The 25,668-nt window shown below is 42.2% G+C and overlaps 1 protein-coding gene across 2 annotated transcripts in view; it reads left to right on the forward strand.

Annotated features, from left to right (window-relative positions):
- The window catches only part of cadm1b (cell adhesion molecule 1b), a 138,488-nt gene that overhangs the window by 81,105 nt on the left and 31,715 nt on the right, over positions 1–25,668 (forward strand). For both annotated transcript variants that reach the window (XM_034604504.1, XM_034604505.1), the window contains exons 2-3: positions 14,936–14,956; positions 20,648–20,794. In XM_034604504.1, the coding sequence (XP_034460395.1) occupies positions 14,936–14,956; positions 20,648–20,794 (168 nt within the window). The remainder of the gene's footprint in view (positions 1–14,935; positions 14,957–20,647; positions 20,795–25,668) is intronic.

The following is a 25,668-nucleotide window of genomic DNA, read 5'->3' on the forward strand; positions in this document are numbered from 1 at the left end:
AGACTGCTGAGGAGCTTCCTGCTGTAAGTGTGGCGTCAGCCCACAGGAAGGTTCAGACACTTTCCGTAAAGCTCTCCCTGACTTTTCCTCGTTGATCATTATATCTGATTCATGCCACTCGCACTCTGCGTGACTGTGTGACTGAAAGTGTGTGAGTGTGTGTTCCTGCTATGCGGCTTGGCAGCTACCATTGTGTGGGCAATGCACCCCTGAGGGTAGTACCCCACAAAGCAAGTAATGGCACTAAGCATGCAGATAGAGGACTGATTTAGACTGAGAGGCGTCTCTAATCTTATGAGGTGTCAGCAGTGTTATGCCATAGATTAGGCGACTCTTTCTCTTTATTTCCTCCATGATCATCATCTCCTCTCTGTTCATCACCTCCTCCGGCAAGGACTGCTGTGCAACATCCCACATTCACATTTTATTATTATTACTAGCTGCAGTAATAGCAGCTGGATCGTTGCCGTTATATTAGTTGCTGTTATATTAGTTGCTGTATCCGAAACATGATTTTAACATTATTTCTATCGACAGAGGAAAAGGATTTAATGAATCCCAGACATCTCACAGTTGGGTGTTGAATCTCGAAACTTTTTCAAAGCAGGCAATTTATGTTTAAATCAAAAATTTGGAGCCCAATGAAAAACTATTGAATGTCTTCTTCGATTTGTAACTGTGTGCAAGACTTAATAATCAGATTTGTTACCAGATTCAAGCAAAGTTCCTGCATGAATGAATCTTTGCAGTAGCTATACCACGTATCCTGTAATCGTCGTGGCCGTTCTACCACTGTGCCATCCCGGATAAAAACATATATATGATTTTTATGTGATTTGAATTCTTGTAAGGTACTTTTGTTTTAGTACTGAATCATATGTCACCCTATAACACACTGTAAGTTTCTATTTTTATTGTTTGCTTTTAGTTCCATGTACTGTAGAAACATCCTCGTAATCTTTAAAGAAACCTTTAAATCGCTGACCTCACTCAGATCTATTTCTACTGTTCATGACCTCAGATGCTCCTGCTTTTTTTCTGACTCTAGTCATGTTGCTTTGTTTGGTAGCGTTAATTAAAATGGTTAATCTTAAGTCAGTGTTAATTTAGTCCTCTTGGTTTCGTCCAGATTGGAACACAGATGTGGTGTGAGCAGTGTGGCTGCTTGAGAGCCTTTATGAATCATTTCATTATTTCCCCATGCTGTTATTCATATTTCCATTTACTTTTCTTGAACAATGTTGTTTAGAGCGGTGAGAGTGAACAAAGCGTGTGAAATGCTTTTGTTATTGTTTTTGATATTGAAACCAAAGAGAAACAGCTTCATGACGCCGATACACTCCGTATATGAGCCGAGGGGAACTGAATGTCAAGTGACTCAAATGACACGTTTGAGCCATTGTTTTCAAACACTTCCAAGTGTGAAACCAGTGTTATTTATTCATCATAATGTCTGAATTTGTTGCTTTTCCAAACGTTCGCAGACAGTTGAAGCAGTGAGGGAGAGACATCACCTTTATCTGTGCAGGGAGAGAGCCAAGGAAACAGTGTGTGATGTGAGCATATTGGCTACATGCACCGTGTGCTGTATCACCATACAGATGCAATAAGCCTCTGTGAAAATCCAACAGTCTGTTGCACTAGTTTTCTTGGCGTGTGCTTGACTGGAGTTGAGTCTTTTGATGTTGCGCCGTAAGATCTGAAACTCTGATCTGGAACTTGACACGTATGACACTGTGTGAGATTGCATCAGGAGATTTGGCACATGCAATATAATGTTCCGACCCGAATTCCCAACATCCAACATCACAGCCGCATCACTTCTCCATCCTTATATTCTTACTGCTGCGCTCAGAATAAAATGACTCATTCCCATTAGAATAAGCTCAGAACGTTATACCTTTAAATTGACAGTGCAATGTATGCTAATGGTGTCGGAGCTTTGGTTGCACGGTGTTTCCCAGAAGTAGTTAGAGAGGTGTCTCAGCTGTTTCTGAGAGAGACGTGGAAAAGCCATTACAACTTAAACTGTGTAAATTGCTGCAAGCAAATGTGGCCGCACCCTAAGTCATGTGAGTGGTAGACTAACAACAAAGTCAACCTTTCAGCCCCAAACACAAAAGCGGCTCTGCATATAAATGCGCGTGTGTGTGTATACTCGCTGCATTACATTGTTCATTTGTTTACAATCTGTGCGAGTGGGGGCACATGAAGATTAAAGAGGTAGCGTTGACCTATGGAAGCTGGAAACAGCGGTGACAGAAAAATCAGAGCGTCGGGAACCGCGGCGAGGACGCGACAAACATTGCAAAAGAAAATGAGGATTCTGAAACAGTTCGATTGATCACAAAGGTGCAGATATTCCCCCTAACAAGCTTAACAAGCCAAGTCTCTGCAGACTACAAATGGTGACCAGATAACATGGATACTACATTACACAGATACACTACAGTAGTTAGCAGAGGTTGGTCTGTGCAGAAGATGGAGACACTTTCCCTGCTGATACTTGGTATCTGCAGCAGTGGCAATGAAATAACATCTAATTTCCGTTACTTTGAACAGCTGATCTGCTTATCACTCTCTAACACATTAATGTTAGACAAGGGAAAGCAGAGAATCCTCAAAGTTTTGCCAAATTTACAACTTTCATTGTATCTTCTCTATCAGTGGGAAATTGCCCCTCAAAAAGCTGCTGTATTTCCTGGCTTTGTCCAGAGTAGGCAGAATAATATTTCTGTAAAGAGATGTTACTGCCGATTTCTTTTTTCAGTTTGAGTCCTTTTTCAGGTCAGATCTGTCAATGTTATTCGAATCCACAGTTAACAATTTACATTCAATGCCAAGGCTGAGGTGAGGCGCGTTGTAAAGGTTTGTAGTGGTTTGGTAAAAAAACTGTGTAGTGGAGTAGGTAACCTTTTTCGAAGATTTCTTTTATATGAAATATGTTCCAAAACATATCTCAATGTGGAGAGGTGCTGTCAAAGGCGTCCATGGCCTTGACTCGCTGAACAGCTTGGCAGCGGTGCGGAGATATTCCCTTCGAAAGTTTCTGAGCTAGCGTCGCTCTTCTAACCAATCAGAGAAGGCCAAAAGCAGGGGTGGGAGTGCACAACTGTCGATCAACATGTGAATGTGCCTTTAGTCCGCTGCTCCTCTCACACAGAGGCTTCAAGATCGTATCAGCCGCTGTAGGATGTCACTGTGGCTGACTCACAGGTGAGCAAGCTCCCAGTGCCTGCACTATAGCTGAGACATGATGAGGCTGAAGGTAAAGGACTGATGGAGAGTGTAGCGGAGCAGAGAGAAGGACGGTGGACGGAGCAGAATGTTTTTCCTCTCAGTGTCGAACCGGCAGCAGCTTGTTTTCCAGAACTTGCATATTGTAGCGTTAATTAATACCATGACCTTTGTCTAACGTCAGATATCGTTTTCAAACCCCAATTGCAAATTCACAATGGTTTATTCGCAATAACCAAGATCTTTTTCCAAAGTGTTTGAAGGGACTTTTTGGGAGCCTCAGGGACCTGTTCCCTCCAAATGATACCAAACCACATCATTCCAATCTTTAAAACGATTGTATTATCATCAAAATTATAAACAAAATGCATGCTGTGTCTACACATAATTAATAGTAAAGTATTAAAGTTAGAGTGCAAACCTCCACCACCATCCCAGACACATCATACAGACACATTTTAAAGTCTAAAATCCAAAAGGTTTAGTAGCATGGGGTCTCGTTAGGGCGTTTCTGACTGTGGTGTTGTTGAAGTCTCTCATACATAGCTGATCATTTTCAAATTAGTTGTTGCAGTAGTCCAACGTAATTAGCTGTTCTCGGGGGGGGGGGGCCTCTCAGCTAGGGGTCCCAGGCAATTGCCTTCTTTTCCTACTCTGCTGCAACGCCCCTGATGACACCATTCTTGCTGTGGATAGGTGTTGAAACGGAGAATTGTTCATCCATTATCTATACAGCATAATGGAGATATGAGCCAATCCCAGCAGACCTTAGGTGAGAGGCAGGGTACAACCAGGTCAGGTTGCTAGTGTATCGCAGGACCAACACACAGACACAAACACAAACAACCATTAACACTCACATACACACCTACATTCAATTTACTGTCTCCAATTTACCCAAGCCCAATATTTTTGGACTGTGGGAGGAGAGTACCCAGAGAAAACCCACACAGTGAATGCAAACTCAACACATTGAGGCCCTCGGCCAAGCTGAGGTTCAAACTGTACACCCCTTACTGTGAGGTGACAGTGCTAACCACTGTACCACCGCGCCGCCCTGCCTGGGAGAAAAGTGTGGAGAGAAAAGAAAAAGTCTAAGTCAAGACGCAACATTTCAGAGGGTGAACACACATGAATACGTTTGTAGACTGTGGGAGGAGCAGTGATTAACTCACAAAGGGAGGACATGCTGACCTGCATGTAACTGTCATGTCTCCTGTTTGTCTACAAATATTCTCAGCAGATCATGCGATGTCTGCCGTAGATGCAGCGAGTCAAACAAATGAACTTGGAAAGGCTTGTTTGCTTTTGACTCTCCGCTTGTGGATACCCTTTGATCACATGGGTTTGTGCTTGTTTCATCCCACGTTCAACAAACATACAATCACAGGGATCGGAGACTAAATTGCCCGTTGGTACTGAGGCAAATGTGGACCCCGGCGAGCCTCGCAGCCACCGAGGCTAATTGGTATCCAAATATAGAATAATAAACCTGTGCTTTGCCCACACTACTGGTCGTCATGGTTATACCTCCTCAGGGATGAGTTTGAATGCCGGCACCAGTCAGACTGATAGCAACGCCGTTTTTTTTCCTCTCTCTCTCTCTCTCTCTCTCTCTCTCTTTTTTCAAATGCGTATGAGTTTACGTGTGTGTTTCTGGCCTGTCAGTGCGGCACATCAGCAGTCGTAACAGGCGGTCCCTGCGGAGGGCAGACTGACAGGTAGGTAATGATCAAAGAGGCCGTTTTCTGTGTTTCATGTTGGGCTCAGAGAGAGACACATCTGTACCGCCGGTGCCTCTGCTTTTTAATGGGCTCGGGTTGCAGATAGCACTCACTCATCTCACACACATGCACGCACACACAAACATGCGCATGCATACAAGTGCGAGCACAAACTCGAGTCGTTTTTGAGACTCCTCACACTGACAGCTACTAACACATTTCTCAGATTCAGCCTCACTCTCCCCTGTGCCACATTCCCTCCCTTCTAATAAATCGCTGAACTCCCGCGGCCTGCACACCGACTCTCAGTCATCTCAAACTGTCATCTGAACTGTATCGCACGTCCATAAAATATTAACCTGAAGGGGAAACACAGGCAAAGCCACCCAGCCTGTCTCCAATCTGACCACCCCCTGCCTAGGAAGCGGGACTATCTATCCGACTCAGGTGCCAGGCCTCTCACAGATATCTTACCTTCAATCTTGTGTCCACAGTTGCCGGTGGCTGTGTGGACGGGTTTGTACTCCGCTCGCCTCTGTTCAGCCTGCCAGTTTCTGCTTAATCAATTGGAGCAATTCAGATTGTGTTTGAGCGAGGCCAAATCTCTTCTCAGCTCGGATGTTGCTGGAAACGAAGTGCATCCTTGAGGATGGCGCGAAAACAGCTTCACTTTATCTGGAAGATTAAAACTTCAGGGTCACGGTAATCTGTCCTAATGAAACTGTCAAGTCATCTGAGAATCGGTAAACTCTGTGTCACACTGCCGATTTGGGCACTCGCTTGTGTGTATGTGTGTTTTAGCTGACTGAGTTCGTACATGAGGTTTTAAATGAATGATTGGCAGACTGGAGGGTTATTTGTTTGCTATGAGAGGCAAATTAACTAGCAATTAACCAGTGTCAAGGTTTTAAGATAGCCAATCAAATCAAGCATGTAGAAGAAGCACAAGGATCTGATTTAATCATCTATAAGAGCTCCTCCTTTAATCTCTTAACTTTGCAGGAGCATGATTTTTTTCCACTTTCATTTGTACAGGACTCACATAGTGTCTCCATGGCAGTGGTCTGAGACTCAATAGGCCTTTTCTTTGCACAGACACTATTTGAAGTAGGCTGTATAAATGGTGATTCACTCAAACATCAACCTGGAACCTTCTCTTACAAGTGATTGAACAATCGCACAACTTTATCTTTGCTTTTCATTAAATTGTACCCGAAGAATTTACGACGACCCCGGAAACAAAATTCTCCCTCAACCTCATCCACAGTCACTGAGGTTTGAAGCGAAAATAGGTCACACAAATGCTGAATCATGCTTCATTTCATTCCATCATAACTCAGCATGGACTACATTAGTTAAGCCTCTTTAACATCAAGGTTTCCTGAATATCCCCTATAGTGGTGTTACGGCTGGAAAATCCTCCTTATTCTACATTGTCTGACAGAATGACATATATCTCTATCCGCTTGTCCCAACTCTTCCCTCTTCATTGGAGCGTCATGATGTTCAAAGAGCGATCTGTTTAATACCAATGCTCCATATTTTTATGATTGCACCATTCTATCAAGTAGAAATCCTCTAAGACCTGGAAAAATAATCCACTAGTTCTGTTATGTTTTGTGTGGATGAATTTGAATTTGACTACTCCCTGTATGTCACATGTGTACATGTATTGCTTTGCTTCCCCCTGCACAAGTTGTACATAATCATTGCATGCATCGGTTTTTATTCACTCTCTGACCAATGTTGATGTTTGGGAGCCAATGGTGATACAGATAATACGATAAAAAACGTTGAATACCAATATCAATATATACCAATTGATATATACTGTATATACATGGTAATAGTTCCTCCTATCAAATCAGTATGACTAAGAAATTAAATGAATTACAACCTCAATTAAGAAAATTTACATTATTTTAAATTGTAAACATAAATTCACATCTTTTCCACATTGTTTATTCTGTAAACATTAGCACGAATAACTATATGTCTGTGAAAGCTTCCCATTGGCTGATTATTTGCCAGCTGATCCATCACCAGTCTGTCATTGTCTTGTCAACAAACGCCAGTGAACTCAAGGCTGATTCTTTTCTGTTACACACTCAAGTCTGGAAACGTCTCCCTCTGAAAACCAACAGAATCTCTGAAAGGCAGGAAGGGATGTGTAGCTGCAAAGCTTCACATGATTGATAACCATTTGTTTTGCCTGCTTAATACAACATAAACTCTCCAGCGATTCATCACCAGAGTGAGAGTTTTTCACGGTGCCTCTGCAAAGCCCACTAAAAATAATTCATTTTCTGCGAGCTACGATCCAGGCACTAATGTTAAATATTCATGCAAGTCCAGTCTAAATGATGTGGCCATTGGCACACAGTTAGAGCACACTCTGTGGAAGGGAGGAAATGTCAAGCTGTGAATAAATGAAAGCAGTGAAGCCGTATATTACCCTGCCATTGTGAATTTACTATAGTTGCCATTTTGTACGGCCACTTCAAATAGATCTCTTATATAATCAATACACGCCGTAAAATATCGAGCATATTGCCACGCTGGCAGTAATCTGGACTTGTGTTTGCTCATCCTTTATTCATTCTCCGTATTTGTTGCCTAATTTGTGCCTCAGGAATGTTAACAGAGGACTTTGTGCTATTTCTGCGGTGATGTTCGGCGTGTTCAGGGAAACAGACTATCAAAGCAGAGAAGTTGACTCTCTTCAGAGATGTCGATGCACCGCGAGCTCCTCTTGTCACATGAGATCAATATGGCTTGTGCCTATGCAGCTGTTAAGGTTTGATTCGTATTGATTGCCACATCAGACGACTGCAATCATTTATGAGATGCTTTCATCGCACAGGGCGTGCTGATACGGAGAAGCTGTTGTCATGGTTGCACAGAATTTTTTTTTGTGAATCCTTACAGGCCATCGTTCTCGCCATAATATCAGTAAGCACAGTGGAGAGAATGGGCAAAATGTGATACAGCTAACTGGGTTGAGTATCCATTTGGAGTAACTCAATGTCCGCTGTGCATCATTTGGATGGAATGGGAAACGTTAAAAGGCGTCATATTGACAGACACACGCTACCAGTACTCATTTTTATAGCACACTCGTGCACACACATGCACCAACCTCTCACATACACATATTTCCTCCTGCAGTCTCTGACTAATGAGGCCTAGGGCTAGAGATGGTTCCATCAAGGAACTTCCCCCTTCCTCTCTCTCTGTAACACACACACACTCTCTCCCTCTCTCTGGGCTCTCTCCCCTCTCAAACGCGCACCTGATTGATAGCAGTGATTTGACTGAGAAAAGGGAAATGGGAAATAGAAAAATGGTGGAAGAAGATTGGAAACAACGTTCTGATTATAAACTCTGTGAGGAAACAAAAGGCCTCCACTCTGCCTTTTCTCTTAGCACTGAGGTAGCAGGTGTGTGTCTGACAGGTGCCTGATTGAGGCGCACAAAAGACATTACAACTCCAAACAAATGGACATGTTTAGTGTCCCAGGATGCAGTTAACGTTTTGGGCTGATAGATGTGATTATGAGCATACGAGCTGAGGCAGCCAGAGAATGGGCACAGGTGTTATGGAGAGTGTGGCTGAAAAGCAGCCATGTTATTGTTGTGATGATAATAATCCATCTATACAATTAATGGTATATGTCATCGCCAAGGTCATCAGCCTCGGGGGATGTATTTAATATGTCTCATATTGTAATAATGGAGCCTCTCTCTGCTGGAGACACATACACAGGAGGTGCGAGACCACACAGATTCATCATCTTAGGAACAAAAAGTGTGTGTTAATAACTAAATTCACAGATTTACAAAATAACCTCAATTACCTTGATGCCATCACCATTTATTTTGGTCTTTTTATGTTTATGTTTGACTGTTTCAGGACAAAAAAAACAATAGCAATTTTATAACAGTGGCATAAATTAGATGGAGCCTCCTCGTGAAAAGCTCTTTGTGCATTCCACAAATGAGAAAGCGTCTTGGCCGAGGCCCCAGTGGTTTAATATTCGCTGAGAGCTTCCAGACAGTGAGTGGTGGTGCAGCAGCTGTCTCTTGACCCTGCCGGACCCCCACTTACCCCTCTGACCACCTCCTTTCCACTGGGCAGGCTGTGGCGATGACAAGCCTGTCAGAAGCTTCTCCTAATGTCCTAATTACCTCTCTCTCTCTCTCTCTCTCTCTCTCTCTCTCTCTCTCATACACACACATACACACACAGAAACGCTGGTGCAGATGTACGCACGTTCATAGTGAGTTAGCAGATATGCTGGCAGCCAGGCTAGAAAGCACGCCCTCAGAAATACACCATGCCTCTGTGAACATTGCTCATGTGAGTTTATCTGGCAAGAGACCACATTATAGGGGGGAGACCTCTCTGTGTCTCCAGGATAGAGGGAGGAAAAAAAAAAAGATTCACGACTGGAGGCTTTGATTTGAATCGTTCTGCGTGTGTTTTGATCAGACTCCGAGCTTCAGTTTCTCTCCTGTGGTATCAAACGCTGCACCCCTGCTGCACCACTCTTTTTAAACTGAGGCCAGGGCGGAAAAAAGGCCTCACAGTGCCTGCAGCCTTCTGAGAGAACAAACCACATAGATTTATATGCAGTCTCACCCGAAAAGAGACAATCTGAATGAGATGTGATGTGTCACTTTGCCAGAGGTTAAGCTTTGTCTCGGCTTTGAGCTTGAATCCGTCCCCGCTGAACGGTTCAGGGTGCAGAGCACATTGCCACTGCTTCACTTAAGTCCGCGCTCAGTCAACCAGTCTTGTTAACATAACAGAGTGGATGATTGTGCCTCGTCGGAAAAAAGAAAATCATTGTACCTCCCAGCGAACGCAGTTGGTTGGTGATTTATAGACCTCTGAAGTTGTTGCATTTGTCACAATCAGCGTGACTTAATAGTGTATTACTATAATACTCCTCCTGTCTGGTATTATGCTGATTTGAGACATCCTGCCTGGTGGAATAGTGTTGTTTCATTATGTCAAATTACCTTTTGATAGATGCGTCACTGTGATATTAAGCAGCCAAGCTTTTTTTACTTCGTCTCTGTTTTTTCTGCATTTTGACGCTGTTTTTTTGGGGGGGGTGTTACAGGGAGAGCTCGGTGTCTGTCTATTTGAGGCTGTGTGTAACAACAGCCTGGCGTCTACAGTTGTCAGAAAAGTGTTAGCGCTCCCCCTTTTGTCTTGACACGACTGTGAGAGGCGAACACTACCTGAGCTGTGCAGAGTTGTCATTAAAGTGGCTGTTGGCTTTCTCTCTCCCTCTGTCAGCTGCAGAGACATTTTCATGTGTGGCGGTGAGTGACAAGACCCGGTTCACCAATGAGATTACACGGCTCCCTTTGTCTTCAAAGACGTCACTGATGCTGAAACGTCTTAATACTAGCCTATGATTCACTGGGACGTCCATCTATTGGTATTTATGTGCAATTGTAGATACCCATAGCACTTAACTAAGAGGAGCCAGGGCACCGAATTCCATGCTGCTTTTTATCTTCCAGCATTTCTGAAGGATTACCCCTTAATCTCCCGACCTAAAAGCTGTCTGCCGCTACAGGTGTCCTCGGGAGCACAACACAAACACTCCGGTCATAGATCGGACATTCACAAAGCATATTCAATCAACGGTGAGTGAGCAATTAGCCACCTCTTATGGGGATATTTGCTAAATCTCCTCTTTATTACAGTTTATCAAGCCGCAACATGCTTTGCATCTCCTATAAGCCGACCGGATAAATATGTTGTGGTCGACTCTCAGGGGAGAATTAATCTGAATATTCCCAGTGCTGTTTACAGGTGAGCGTTTTTCTGATACCTCGCTGACAGCTCAGGGTGGATTAAGCTGTACCTGAGAGGTGATAAAAGCAGAAGTGGGTAAGATACAGCTAAATTAGCGCTGTGATTTAAGAATGCACAAACAGCGTTTTTTACAGTGGAATGAAAACACTCCTCAGAGGTTGTATAAATGCCTGATTTATTACAATTCAATTCTCCGATAATAGGCATCGAACCTCATTTATGAACCTGGAAAGAATAATAACTCAAAGTCGACTTTCTGGTTTTCTTTAGAGCTTTCAATAATATTGCAGTCTTTATTGATTGCTGGACTTTTCTCAGTTTTCATGGACCTGGATGTGTTGACATGTGAACAGATCATTATGATGTAATCCAGAGCAGACCTCTGTCCTTGTTGGTTTAAAGTTAAGCAATCGCTTTGCAAGGCCCGTTCACTTGCTCCGTCAGCAGATGGAGAAGAGCTGCTGATAATTACCTCCTGACAAAGCACATTCACGAGTGGAAGCACAAACATTAAGGAAAACAAGCTCCAAGTCCAGACGTGCACCAAATGCAAATATACAAACAAATTTGATTAACAAATATTATAATACAACATGCCACACTGGAAGGGCACCAGGACCATATGGGGAGTGATTTTAAAGCAATAAAGGAAATGTTTAGGTTTCGACCATGTTCGGAAGCCATCTACTGGAATCTCGTAGTCCGGCTCCAGAGACGACCAGCGTTCCTGGGGAGAAGAATCTTATCATAGGTCGTTGGGAATCATCCCCCCCGCTCTGTCGTCAATAGAGTTTTGAAAACGTTGATATATTTGTTGCTGCCAGTTTGTCTCAAATGAAGCTGAACACATAATAGTTTCATTTGATGGTTTCATAACAATATTGGAACAAAAATAAATCACAGCAGCATTGTTTATATCGAACTTTACTTTGGTTTTTAATATACATTACAGATTGAATAACATGCTTATTTTACTTCACTCACTTTCAGTGCACCACCCACCCTCAGCCCCCTGCTGTAGTAATTGTTGTTGCATGTTTTTCTCCTATTTGTAGGTGTGTGGGTATTTTTGATGCAGATTAAACAGATGATTATTTTCTGAAAATATAATTTATAGTTCAGAAAATTGGAAAAGAAAAAAAGAAATAAAGCCCAACACAAGATGCAAACAGTTTCTTTTGTCTAAACAACAGCCCTAAAGCCTAAAGCTTTTAGTTTGCCATCATATATGACTAAGAAATCCAGAAAATATTCACATTTGAGAAACTGGAGTCTCACTTTTCCTATCGACTTAAACCTAATTAATGGTTTCTCAAAATTGTTGCTGACTAATTTCCTGCTCACTAACTAATTAACAGATTAAGGGCTTGCATCTCTTTTATGGAATTTCACGAGGACCGACTGAGTGAGGACGTTAAAACTCTGCACATTGTGGAAACTCACCAGAACTAGTTCACATACGCAAAGGGCATTTCGGTCCGAGTAGCAATGTAGTATGTTGTCATGCAATTCTTTAAAGCAGATTTGAAAATAATTATCCCTGACATCAAAGACGAGCATAAGGTGCTGGAAATTCTTTTTTTCTCTTTTTTGCGAGGACAGCTGAAACTCTTTGATCGGTTTCTTTTGTGAAAATCCTGACCTCAGAAGTCGTCCCTGTTTATTCGGTTCACTCTGCAGGAGCTCGCTGCTCTGTCCGATTTCCTTAGAGGAGAAAAAAAGTTTGAAACCCACCTCTGATCCTTCTAATTAAATGAAAACACAGTGGGCTGCACACAGTGAGACAGCATCGCACACACACACAATCAGACAGTACCCAGTGTGGATCTCTGTGGGGAACTACAGAGTCCCAGCATCCAACTCGGCTGTGTCCTCTAATGCAGTGTGATCACACACTTGGTTGACATGCAACACGCGATCATGAGCATAAAATAAGCAAGGGAATGTTTTACCTGAAAGGAGGAGCATTAATTCAAAGGCATCGCACTAGTACTGAGGAGAAATGTTGTCTCATTAGTGTTACCCCACTGCTTTTACTGAGCTGCGATAGAGAGAGAGAGAGAGAGCGAGCGAGGCTATGTGCCACTCTCACCACACAGTCTCACACCCAGTCTCCAGAGATCTGAGTTTGCCTCAGCGACTGAAAAATAGTGCAGGTTATTATGGATTCATCGTGGTGGCAATGGGTTGAACACGGATGCCTGAATACCAGGACAGACCCTCAGCTCTTATAGAAAACGTGATGTATTGTGGGCATGTTTTCAACAGGAAACGTAGCATCAGGGTGGATGGAGAGTGGAAAATGCTACACTTTTCTGCTTCCGAACATAACGCTGCTCATTGTGTGGAACCAGGAGAATGAGATTTGGATGAAAAGGAGAAAGAGGTGAGGAGACAAGGACAGACATTATTTGGAGGGACGGCTGGCCTGCCTGCTCTCATCCCCGCGCGTGATTGACAGATTGGTGCAATGGCTGCACTCGCACGAATGCCATCACAAGCATTTCCCCCAGAAATCTGTCTATCAGCACTGTCTAAGCAGAGCGACAGCCATGACATCTAATCACAGGCGAGCTGGCACCTCATAACTTCTACCTAATGTGCTGCAGGTACAGAGGAGAGAAGGGGAGCGGCAGACACGCCACAAGAGCTATTTATAGGCCTTTCAGAGGCCACCGGCAGGAAGTGGATGATAGTGAAGGGTTAGGGAAGGTGTCACCGCACTATATCACAAGTCCCTCTGTTTATATATAGACCTCTGTTGACAAGATTAAACACTGAGATGCCCCAGTAACAGGCTGATGCGTTTTTCTGGGTTACACTCCTGACAAAGTAACATAAAATGAGGGCAGATATACTACACATACAAGATGATAATGAGTCATTTACATAATGTTGCTACAACATTATAATTACCTGGCAATTAAAGCAGCTCAAAAGCCTCATTATGGGCTGTCCTGGGGGCTGATTGGACTGGGACGCATACGGTGCGCTCGTTCAGGCTCCGAGTTTCAGACTGGCTATCAACCTCAATCACTCCGGGTCTCTTTTCGTTCAAACTGCTTTCAGCTGGAGCAGAATAGCCTCAGAAGTCTCATTACATTCAATTATCACACAATAAAGACAGAGGTTTGTCTGACACTGGGCAGCCAGATATCGCAGCCGACTCCTGGACAATGTTCAAAAGTTGTTTCCCATCGCGTGTGATTTGTCACTCACACTTTTTTTGTCCCGGGGGAATCGCTGACACATTGAAAATGCACAAAGGGCTGTAACAAGGACATGTGTCATACCTTACACCCTTATTATGCCGGCAATGACAAGTGTGACAAGCAGTCACTTCAGCAGACTGTATGCTCAGCACTGACGCTTGCATTGCTCACAGCGAAGCCCCAAAGTCTGCGTGGAATGTCAATATATTAAAATAGGGTGTGTGAAATGGAATAAATGTAGATATGGACGTGCAGCAGTGGGCAGGGGGAGGAGGTGTGTGTGTGCGCGTGTGTGTGAGAGACAGAGAGAGAGAGAGAGAGAAATGGGGGGGGGGTTTGTTTATGAATAGCAGAGAATGAATGATGGAAGCTCTCCCGAGGGTACAGTCCCTGAGCACTGCTGCAGGGACTTGGGAACATGCCAGTCTCCCATGCCCTGTGAGATGCCAGTTTGGGTGGGCACTGTTCCGAATGGGTGCTCTCTCTTCTCCAGGATACACTGCAGGTCCCAGGGGAGCATCTCCAGGCAGTGGCTGCTCCATAGCAGGGCTGGCTGGAATCTTAATCAGGGACACGAGGGGCAGGAAACAATGTCCACATATCCCCCCTGTTCCTCCATATTAATATAACATGCAGGGTAAACGGATGAAGGGATGAAAGTGGCTCATTATGTCAGGATTATACACCGGTGGAAATATAGAATGGCTGGATATTGTACAATTTGCTCATCGTGATGCCCTTTTGTGTATTTCTCTTAATCTGTGTTAAATATTGTAGCATATATGCATCTTTCATTTGATGAGTTGCAATCTGCCCCTGAAAGTTTTCTGTTGCCAGTGGAATGTGACTCTCTGCTTACGTCCTGTCAGCTAACTCCTTGTCTGTTTTCTTCTCTTCCCCTCTCATCTTCGCCTGCGCTGCAACAGGAGCTGCTGAAACCGTGACAGGTACTCATTCTTTCTCTCTTTTTTTATTTTTTGCTACCTGCTGTTCATTTGGACTTGCTCGCTTCTGTCGGTGTCTGTTGTTTGGCTGTCCATCGCAGCAGCCTGTTCATCTGTGCATATTTACAAGAATGGCTGGTTATGTTGGTATTTTTCTTTTCAGGAGGGAGGAGAGAGACATGCACTCACAGTGACAATCCATTCTTTTTATTCTCTGCTCTCACATCGACACACTGCCACATGTAGATTTCAAATTTCTGTCCAGGCTATTTGGTCGCCACTTTAGTTTGCTGTCGTCCTCTTGACACTTTCACTGTGGTCTGAGGTTACTCACAGAACCACAGATCTTCAGTTATATAAAAAGGCTCTATCGAATAGTCAAATATACGTATATGTATATAGTCGAATAATGAATATTCCTATCAAGCCAAAACAACATAGAGGAAGTTTCTTTCTTCCACTATTGCTAGTGGACTTTACCATTTTAAATGTATAAAGAATGGAAAATGGCTCCAAATTATTCACTAAACAATTATTCTCATATAGAATTATTCGCAACAGAATATATTCAAATAACATTTGGCTCTTTCAGCACATGTTGTCATGACGTGCGAGTGTGTATCTCTCTTCTCCTTTCTCCAACGTCTGCACACAAGCACTTTACTTAAACAGATGCACTAACCCTGTTGTTCTTAATGTCCTTTCTAACATGGTCTGAGGTTAAACAAAAGTAATTGTGTAGTTTTGGCTGCTAGTGTTGAAGCTAAATTAGCCAAAAAGCCAAGAAGTAAGAAAACACATTAATGGTACCACTTTCTAATAAATGAACAGCGTGCAAAACACTTTCATCTTCCTCATCTAGGTGCAAACCACAGCTACATCGCTGCAAGACTTAAATGCACTTCGCCTAAAATGTGTTTACTTGATTAGAGTTGGAAGTTGTGAGGTGCATTACTCCCATCTGACAGATGTCGGCCTGGAACATGTCCTAATGCAGTAAAGTAAAACATTCAACATTTAAAAGGATGGAGTTATCAGCTGAAACAAATTCTTTATAGAAATGATTATTTTTCTAGTGCTAAGTCAAAACAAGTCAGTTTTGCATTGCCTTGTTATGAAAACATTATTTTGCCTGGTGTTTATTCTTCAGAATGTGGTATCCACTCATTTAAGATACACAACTCGTTTATTTTTATATCAGATAAACAACACCCCATAAGGTTTACCTGGTAAAATAAGAGAACGTGTGTTTTCTCAGGTCGAACATCCTTATTTTCTAGTCATGTGGTAGCATCATTATTCAAACGGTAACACAGAGCCTCTGAGAGAGCTTATCTGTGGTTCTAAAAAAAAGAAAAGAAAGAAAAGTAGAAAGATGGTCAAATTAGTGGGTATGACATTTTTTGAAACCTTCCCATGCGAAGGATCTCGGAGAAATGGCACGGTGCTAATTATACCCTGAGACAGAAGCCTTCTCGCTTGTGAACATCCTTAAAACAGCATTTCATCATAAGGATCAGGGTTTAATGACTGAGCGGGATAAAGACAAGCGGCGGTGAAAAGGCATCATCAGAGACGGAGAGGGGGAAACTTTTATTGTTAATGACTGTCTGTAGTCCTGGTTGTTCCTTGAAAGGACACGACAGCGGGGACTCGGGGAGGAGGAATTGGGGGTCGGCTGTCCGGCTTTTTGCTTCCTCTTTCATGTCTTTTGATGTCCAAACAAGAGGGAACAGATCAAAGACGGAGCCAACTTGATTCAAAAGGTGCCTGTCTCCGAACTTCTAAAGGGAGGAGCCGCTCCGCTAATATTTCCTGATTTCGTCAACTTTTTGTCAAAAGTGGCCAGGCTGGGTGCTGCTTTGCATTTTGAGTGCGGCTGATGAGCCCAGCCTCCCTGCCAAACACTCGACGCCAGATTGTACATCCCCTCAGAGAGAGCACAGACTTTTGAAGGTCTGTATTTCCCTCTGACTGTTTCATTCAGTATGTTGTGATGCGGGGAACAGGAGGGCAGCCATGTGTAGAGATACAGGCACTTTACTCTTCCAGACAGCTGCTGGAATGAGTGTGAATTTATCAGCCAGTCATCTGTGCCATGCCTCTGCCCACTCCCCCTCCATCCCAGCCCACTACCCAGAATTAATGACTGCCTCCCCTCATTTGCACCCAATCATGACCAGGATGCAGAGGCAATTGAAAATGTTTACTCCAATTGCGAAAACCCTCCATGTTCCTCAAAGTGGCCTGTTTTCACTTTGATGGGATTGCTAATCACAGCGACGTTATTTATGTGTGTTTTGAATTGGAGATGAGCCTAGGCTGGAATATTGGAGGGGAACCAACCTTGCTTGGGGCTGCTAAACCTTATGGAGAATTCATCTATTTCATTCCCTTTCTCTCAGTCCAGCAGATTGGGAGCAGCGTAACCTTGCTTTGAGGCTGCTCTCTGTTGCCGTTTTGGCTGCCAAATATATTATTTTTACAGCAATGAAATAAAATAGACATCAAAACACTTTGCATTGCTCTTGCCTCATCTCCAGCAGCGCTACGTGCATGTACAGAGGAGCCGAGCACACCTGACATCACCTCAGACTTTCATACGTCTGACCACACATATCCAATATTACTTTTGATGTTCAGTGATTATCTTGCACTTTATGTAACTATAATTTGTTCCCTAATTCATTGGTTCCCAACCCACCGAGCCACGTTGCTAAGGAGCTACGAGGAAAAAACTTCTTTCTATTATAAGACATACTTATGTTCTGTTTGCACATTAATAATTTGTCTGTCTACAGTATATCTGTATGTATCTCTCATCATCTCTCCCTGTCAAGCCCCCAATAGTAATATACTGATTTTTAAGTAAAGTAGTCCATTGGAGCCAAACCCAGAATTAAATCCATATTGGATGACCCTGCACTTCAAGATTTATGTCCAGTGCCAGTGTTTCATACCAGTGCAGGAAATATTGTGCCCTATATGTAGCAAAGTGGAAATTAAGGGTGTGGAATGGGCATGTCGCAAGTCTGATTTTTATGACCTGAGTTCTTGTTGTGTCACAGACCCGCAATTAATGTTCAGTTTTTATTAACTGAAGCGTTAACCTGAACCCTACTTTAAAGTAAGTTTTGAGGATTTATGCTTATACACTTTCCCTTTGCGATTCAGATGAGAAAATTGATATTAGTCTCATATCTTTATTCTAGATATGCACCAAGTCAGCTTAGCTAAGCACAAACATTGGAAGCAGGTGGAAACAACCTTTGCCCAAAAGCAACGAAACATGCAAGCATCTCTACAGCTTATAGTTATAACTTGTGCAAAAAAAAAAGAAAAAAGGACAGACCAGCCAAGAAATAGCATAACTCCTGGTAAAAAGGTAAATGGTAATATCTCATCTAAGCTAGCTGGCTGCTGGCTGTCGCCTTGTGGCATTAACCTTTGCATCCCTCTGAAGGTTAGATGAACTATTGCTTTATCCAGTGTATTTGCCAGAACCACAATCATTCCACAACCAATACTTCACCGCCTGCAGAAAAACATTGGCATTGGATCTATTCTGAGGTTTTTCAGTCTCATCTGGTATCAGTGTTCTCATCTGGCAAGAGCTGTCTCTGAAGACATCCTGCTGACATCAACACCCATTTACCTTTACAATCTCCTGTTTTACTCTTTTACTTTTGTTGCATCTGACAAGTCAACATGAATAAAAACTCTAAGTCATACCAGTCAGACAATGGCAATAGCGCCGGGACATGAAGGTTCTTCAAAACTGACACTTGATTGGCTTTATTCCCACTTAAATCAGTCGGTAACAAAACGTTCCCACTTCTTAATATAATCCAGAGAACTGGGTTTCAGGTTCAAATTGAGATTTTCATGTTTGCCTCTGGCTTTGGACAGTAGCCAGGCTGATAGCGGTAGCCACTTTGCTATTTGGGCGTTGCAACCGTGACACATCATTTGAAAAAACTGGGGGTAAAAAGTTGAATTAGGTTCATATCTGTGTCCTGTTTCTCAATTAGACATTAAAGATATAATATGTAACAATTATTTTAAAATATGTGTAAAAACAACAAGAACTATGTTATTTTTATGACTTGTGTGCTTACGTCATCCAAAATGTTTCCAACAATGTTCAAACACAAATAAATCCACAATTTTATTTTAGTTGTGTCAAATCCGCCTTACCTGTTTGTTTGTCTCTGCTATAACTTCCGGGGCAAACAAAGTATGATGAAGGAAAAACACCCAGTTGGCCAGTCAGCAGTTTTTTCCTTCCATTGTTTGTATTGGTCACTTTTCTGAGTAACCTGAATAAAACTTTAACAAATCACCTCGTCCGCGAACACTATTTAGGCGTCAAGTAAAATTTCATTGGCAAAGGTGGTTAAGACAACAACTCCCATGATCCCACGCTGCCTCACAACGTCATCAAACTAGGTCTTTTGTTATTGCTTTGATTAAAAGACTCCTAGAGGTCAAAGTAACACATTGTACATTTAAATTATTCATGTTGACAATCATTAAATATAAACTGCATTAAAACTCAGCCATGAATTAACTGTAAACATTTAATGGACGGTGTGTTTTTGCCACTTACCTTCCCTTTGTCCTAAACCTGAGGCCTGGCGGCAGATTGGAATGAAATGGGTAGTTCATTGCATCAGACAGGTCTGAGGAGCGTTTCTCCACAGGAGGTTAATTTCTTATTTCTTGCCGCATTCACCGAGTTCATTTTGAATCATGTTAGTTTGGCTGTCTATTCTAATTATCACTATCTGAAAATGCAGGTGTTTTTTTTTTTCTTCCTTCCACTTTGTAAATGTCAGAATGCAATCGAGGTGTCTGACAACTTGGGCATGCAAATGTGCTTTTGATGTTTTCTTGGGTCTGAGGCTGAGAGTGTTGTTCTTCCGCTGGTGTGAATCTAAGACATTTAAAACATGCTCTCCATTCTCCTTATGCTTTTTTGGCTCCTGACAGATAAATATAGCACAAGGTGATTTTTGATTCTCTCCCTCTCTCTTGTGGAAGACGGGGGGGGGGGAACAAATCCAGGCTTTTTGTGTTGGGTTTGCTGTCGCGTGTAAGTTACGATGACAAGGTCCAGGGTGTGTGTGTGGCAACAATGCCAGTGTACAGAGAGGGACTTAGACTTTTATTCCTGGAAATACAGAACAGAACCACTGAGCACACATTGGTCACATGGAACCTCAGATGGAGGGCTCTGATAAAGCTTAACCATAAACAGCATCCAGTCTGGCTCATTGCTCTCTTCTCTCTGTAACTCCCCCTCTCTGCCTCCCCTCCTCCCCTCTGCCATATCCACTACTCACCACTTTCTTACACTCTTGCTTTCTCTGTTTTTCTTCCTACCCTCTCCTCTCTCTACCTTTGTGGGCAGCAGAGCTTACAGCCCATCTGGCACTGACTCACAGGGCCCACTCTGAGCTGGGGGAGATCAATAGTGACAAACATTGCACATGGCTCTTATATTAAAAGGATTAGACATGACTGCAAACACACAATCTACACGGCCTAGTCACATATCTTCACACTGTGCATGTGTTGACATGCAGTCCCCACAGTAAGACATATAAATATTTGATTGTAGACAGACAGGGACGCTTGTCTCCCATTTGAAATGTCAGTCTGCCATCTGTATTCTTTGTCTTTGTCGTGAAGTCGAAGGTCAGAACCTGGCAACCGACAACGTGTCGGTGATCGAGGGGGAGATGGCCACCATCAGCTGCAGAGTGATGGTCAACGACGACTCCGTCATCCAGCTGCTCAACCCCAACAGGCAGACCATCTACTTCAGAGACGTTAGACGTAAGTGCCCGCGCCTCATCTTCCATGTACACCTTGCAATGTGTTTTGGGTGATTGGATTGCAATCAGGTAGAGCTTGACCACATGAAAGTGCAGGTGTAACTGCACCCGCAATTTATTGATGACAGATTGTGATGCAACCGGCCAAACCTCATGCAAAGGTGATCAGGGACGCATTGTGCTCAATGAACACAAGCATTGTCCATGCACATAAGAACGTAATTAATGACCGCACGCAACTGTTTCATACGGCCTAGGTGGCAGTGGCGAGGCATCTACCAGCCTTTAGCCACTAAACACATGAAGTGTATGGAGGAAAAGAAGATGGAGGAGGATGTGATTATAGCTGGACAGTGATCATAAATGGGGGGATAAAATCTGAATCTGACAGTTAAATGCCAGGTGTAAATGGAGTCTGTAAGAAATAATTGGCCATCCTCCACATTTGGAATAAGCAAAAACCAAAGCTACATGCTGCAAGCATTCATTCCACTTAATTATATATCATTCAATAATGTTTACTATTTACTATCAGATACCGAAACCTTTTGTTGCTGGAACATGATAGAATTATTTAGGTAATATCTATACATGACCCTTACATGACTTACGTAAACACAATGGGGATTAAACAACTAGTCGAATAATGGATTAACTGATCAACATAAAAACTACCTACAACTATCTTACAAAATCTAATCCTGACATACGAAACTTTAGAAAAATAATTAGTTTGACCCAGTTTTTTCTTCTTTTAAAAAATTCTTAGACTACATACAGTATATTCCTTCTCCCTTGTCTCCTGCTTTCATTTATTTGTCTTTCTTCATGAAGCCCTTTGAAAAGTTAGTTTTCAAAACTGCTATAAAAATAAAGTTATTATAGTTGTTATTATTAAAATCTATGAATATGCAAATGCTCTTTGTTATATTTAACTACCAGACACTGAAAGGTCCATTCTCAGTGTGCATGAGCACCAGAGATGTTTCCACATCACACTCGTTAGTCACATACTTGACCACTATTGTCTCCAAACCAGATGTAATGTCAGGGAATTGAAGCCACGTGTAGAACCACACGTCTTAAACTGAGACTTCAGGTGAGCACAGAGAAACGTTTCCTTTCAGCAGATGAACATGACAACAGCCTCTTAGTCTCAAACTCTGCACACACGTCTTTTTTTGGAGTGGAGGGGAACTAAAAATACAAAGATGGCGCCAGCTGCTCAAATTGCTGTTTTTGTCGACAAAACAAGACAGTTTGGGCTCTGCAATGTTGGAATAGGTATTTTTCACCACACCAAACAAATTAATTGATCGGCAGACAAAATAATAAATTGACAATGAAATCTCAAGATCCAATCTGTAGGTGAATAATCTCTTAGTCTAAACTTTGTGCATATTTCACTGCAGTTGTGTTACAATGTGTGACACAAGACGTGCTGCTAAAACAGTTTTTTTTTTCTATTCTATGTTTTTCTTTCAACATTAAAGCCAACGTATCGGATATCCCTGTTAGATCAGCTTGAGCTTCGGGTTAGAGTCTGCGGGTAAACGTGATTCCATCTGCCCTTGACTCTTTGACTCTTTTGCACAAGTCATTAAGCTCAGAACACGGCGAGATTAATATGAGATAATTCACGGTGCCACCACGATGGGAATACTTGTGTGTCCTTGTCACTGTTCGATTTTAGCGATAATCTCTTAGATTAAGATAATATTGAACATTATGATTATGCATGAGAATATGGGATACTTCTACTTTAAACCAAGTTTTTGTCTCTGTATTTTTTTACCTATTTGTATCTGGGATCTCCGCCAAGATTCAAGGTGAATGAGAAACACCCTTTATTTCAGTCTATATTGCATCCCAGCTGTTATTTCACAAGTCGAGGTAGTGAGACGTGCGTTTCATTTTCTCACTCGCAAGGAGCACCAGGGGAGTTTGAGTACACATCTTCGCCATATTTGTATAAAATACCCCGAGCTGCCTGAGAATATGGCAGAGGAAAATGGATTGATGTAAAGCATAGGTCACGTTGTGCTCTGCATCTTGAAAGTATTTACTCAGGCACGGAGGAGTAGATCGAGATTGCGGGTGTTTCGGTTTGGAAAAGCTACAGTGAATAATTAGCTCTTGCACCCCAGTACCAATCAATATTAGCTCTGTACTGTTAAAAAAATCTTTCCATGAGTTAAAAAACAACCGTGTCCTTCTCGTTCTTTATTGAGCTGCTCCGTGTGGACCTTTAAACATTTCATTTTCTCGGCCTTAGTCAATACAGCGCCTTTGTCCATTTCCAAACACAAATGTTTTAGTTTATCTTCAATTAGATCTCAATATATGTCTGATTTCTGACAGGAGGCCGAATTGTTATTGGGCTGCTGCTGCTGTCTAATGTCTGTGCTCCTTGTAATGGGGTCTAGTGAACCCCATGGCAGCTCTATTCCAGGCTCTGTTCCTAAAGGACTGCCGGTTCTGCGGGGACCCCCCCTTCAGCCGCTGCCATTGTTACCTGTCAACAGGGCCGCTCGACACAGTAGCAGCTCTTTGTGTACAAGGAAGCAAACAGCAGTGACATAGTGATACGCCGGGCGCTACAAGAACAGCAGCTACCGGCGAAGCAGCAGCAGCCGCCACAGACCACGAACACAAATATCAGAATGATAGCAGCTTCACAGTACCACTGACGGCCCAATAAACAAATTTCTATTGCAGCAAATAAAGATGAATTATGTCATAGGTATAGAGGCTGAGCGAGTCTGGTTGGGATGAGCCATTTATTCTGCTAGATATATGCGAAATGACATGCAATTTGGCAGAGTTGTCATCTGAAATGGGAAAAATGAGCTTTTATCAGCGAAGGTGGACCTCTGTGGATGGTGATGCAATATCAGACCATTATTTATTCACTGCATCTTGCCTCGGGAATTGTCTGACTTTGTGTTACAAAGGTTTAATGCTTAAAGTAATATGCCTCCAAAAGACGTCTCTCCTTTTTGCATCAAATACTTAACCGCTGTTGTTGTAGAGCACCGGAAAACCATGTTTCAAGGCAAGGCAAGTTTATTTGTGTAGCATATTTCAACAACAAGGCAATTCAAAGTTCTTAAAATATAAAAGGCTTCATGACAAACTGTAAAAGCAACATAAGACAATACAAAAAAGAATTAAAAGGAGTTTCATAGAGAATAATATAATACATAAATAAATTAAGAAATCTGAGAGTAATAACAGTGCAGTGTAAAAAATGAGTAATTATTCGATTTTTAACAAAAGGTCCTGGAAAGTCTTCATTATTGATTATTCTAGAACTAAGAGTTGCAGCGGACCTGCAGATCTCCGGGAGCTGGCTCCATATACGTGGAGCATAGAAGCTGAACGCTGCTTCTGCTTGTTTAGTTTTGACTCTGGGGACAGAAAGCAGACCTGTTCCAGACGACCTGAGGGGCCTGGATGGTTCATAACGTAGCAGGAGATCAGAAATAAGTTTTGGTTCTAAACTATTCAGGGCTTTATAAACCGACAGAGGGAGTTTGAAGTCAGTTCTTTGACAGACAGGGAGCCAGTGTGCAGATCTCACAACGGCAGTGAAATGAGCTGTTCTTGGTTTTAGTGAGGACTCAAGCAGCAGGATTTTGAATGAGCTGCAGCTTTCTGATCGATTATTTTTTTTTAGAAAGACCAGTAAAACAATATAGCAACAATATGAAAATAGTGTAAACTTGTGAAAGAGGTCATTTGCAGTGATTACTTATTAACCTATTAGCTTTCTTTTGTTACGTTTGTTCATTTCTTTCTTTGTATGGGCTTCAAAACTCAGCTACCTACCTAGCATTGCATCATATCTTATTCCTCAATGTTGTGTTGTGTATAAGAAAAATCTAATAAAAAAGAGTCTGTATCTCCCTTCAGCTTCATGGAGATTTATATTTGGTCTGACCTCATTGTATAGCTGCCCAACCCACTACGTTAGCAGGGCATGATATTATGAAGTGTCACGTGACTAAATAAATAGTTATTTCTCACTAAAAATACTGATTATGACATATAGGTTAATTAAAATACTGAAAAATGTATTTGTTCATGTGACCTTTAGAGCGAGAGACACAAAAGAAATGGAAAATATTTTATATTAATCAGTTTCTTCACCAAAATACAATTAACCAAGAACAGGTTTACTGATCCATAATCGATAACCTTATATAAACATTAATTTTCCTCAATATCTTTGTTGTCTGTAAGAATATGGTGAATTAATTTCGATTGCATTAATTAAATGTGATTTCTTGAGGAAACTGTCATGGGCTTGTTTTACTTTTTAATAGAACAGATCATCAATCCCAAAAAATATTGCGAAGATGTTGTAGATATATTTAGGTGAAAATATGCCAAAATAATTACTAATATGTATACTGTCAAATATTTATTAAATACTAGATACTGTGCAGCCTTCATGTAAAGCAGTCAGCCCGGTGTGAAAAGTGTAAACTTCATTCAGTGTCGCAGAAGTGAAGGGTTTCCCTCCTTCGCAGGTGCTTTGACTCTCAAAGCGCATCAGTGTCATTGTTTCCCTTTGAGGAGCGACTTTCAAAGATGCACTCAAATTATATCGGGGGGGGGGGGGGGGGGGGTTCATGTTGACGCTGCCCCGAGACCTTTGGTAATGATCATGGCGTTCAGCGTGAATCCTGAGGTGAATAACAAACTCCCGTGCTGTAAATAGGGGCTGAATGGAGTTCATTAGCTCGACAGATACAGAGAGGGCTTGATAAAGAAGGCAGGTCAAAACATCAAAAGGACTCCCAATCAAGTCAACCAAAGCTGTTTATGTAAAAGAGTGCTCGGGGATGAGAGTGGGCCAAATGAAAGGGG

Source organism: Hippoglossus hippoglossus, chromosome 13 (assembly GCF_009819705.1).
Source record: "Hippoglossus hippoglossus isolate fHipHip1 chromosome 13, fHipHip1.pri, whole genome shotgun sequence".
In the NCBI taxonomy this organism is placed as follows: Eukaryota; Metazoa; Chordata; class Actinopteri; order Pleuronectiformes; family Pleuronectidae; genus Hippoglossus; species Hippoglossus hippoglossus.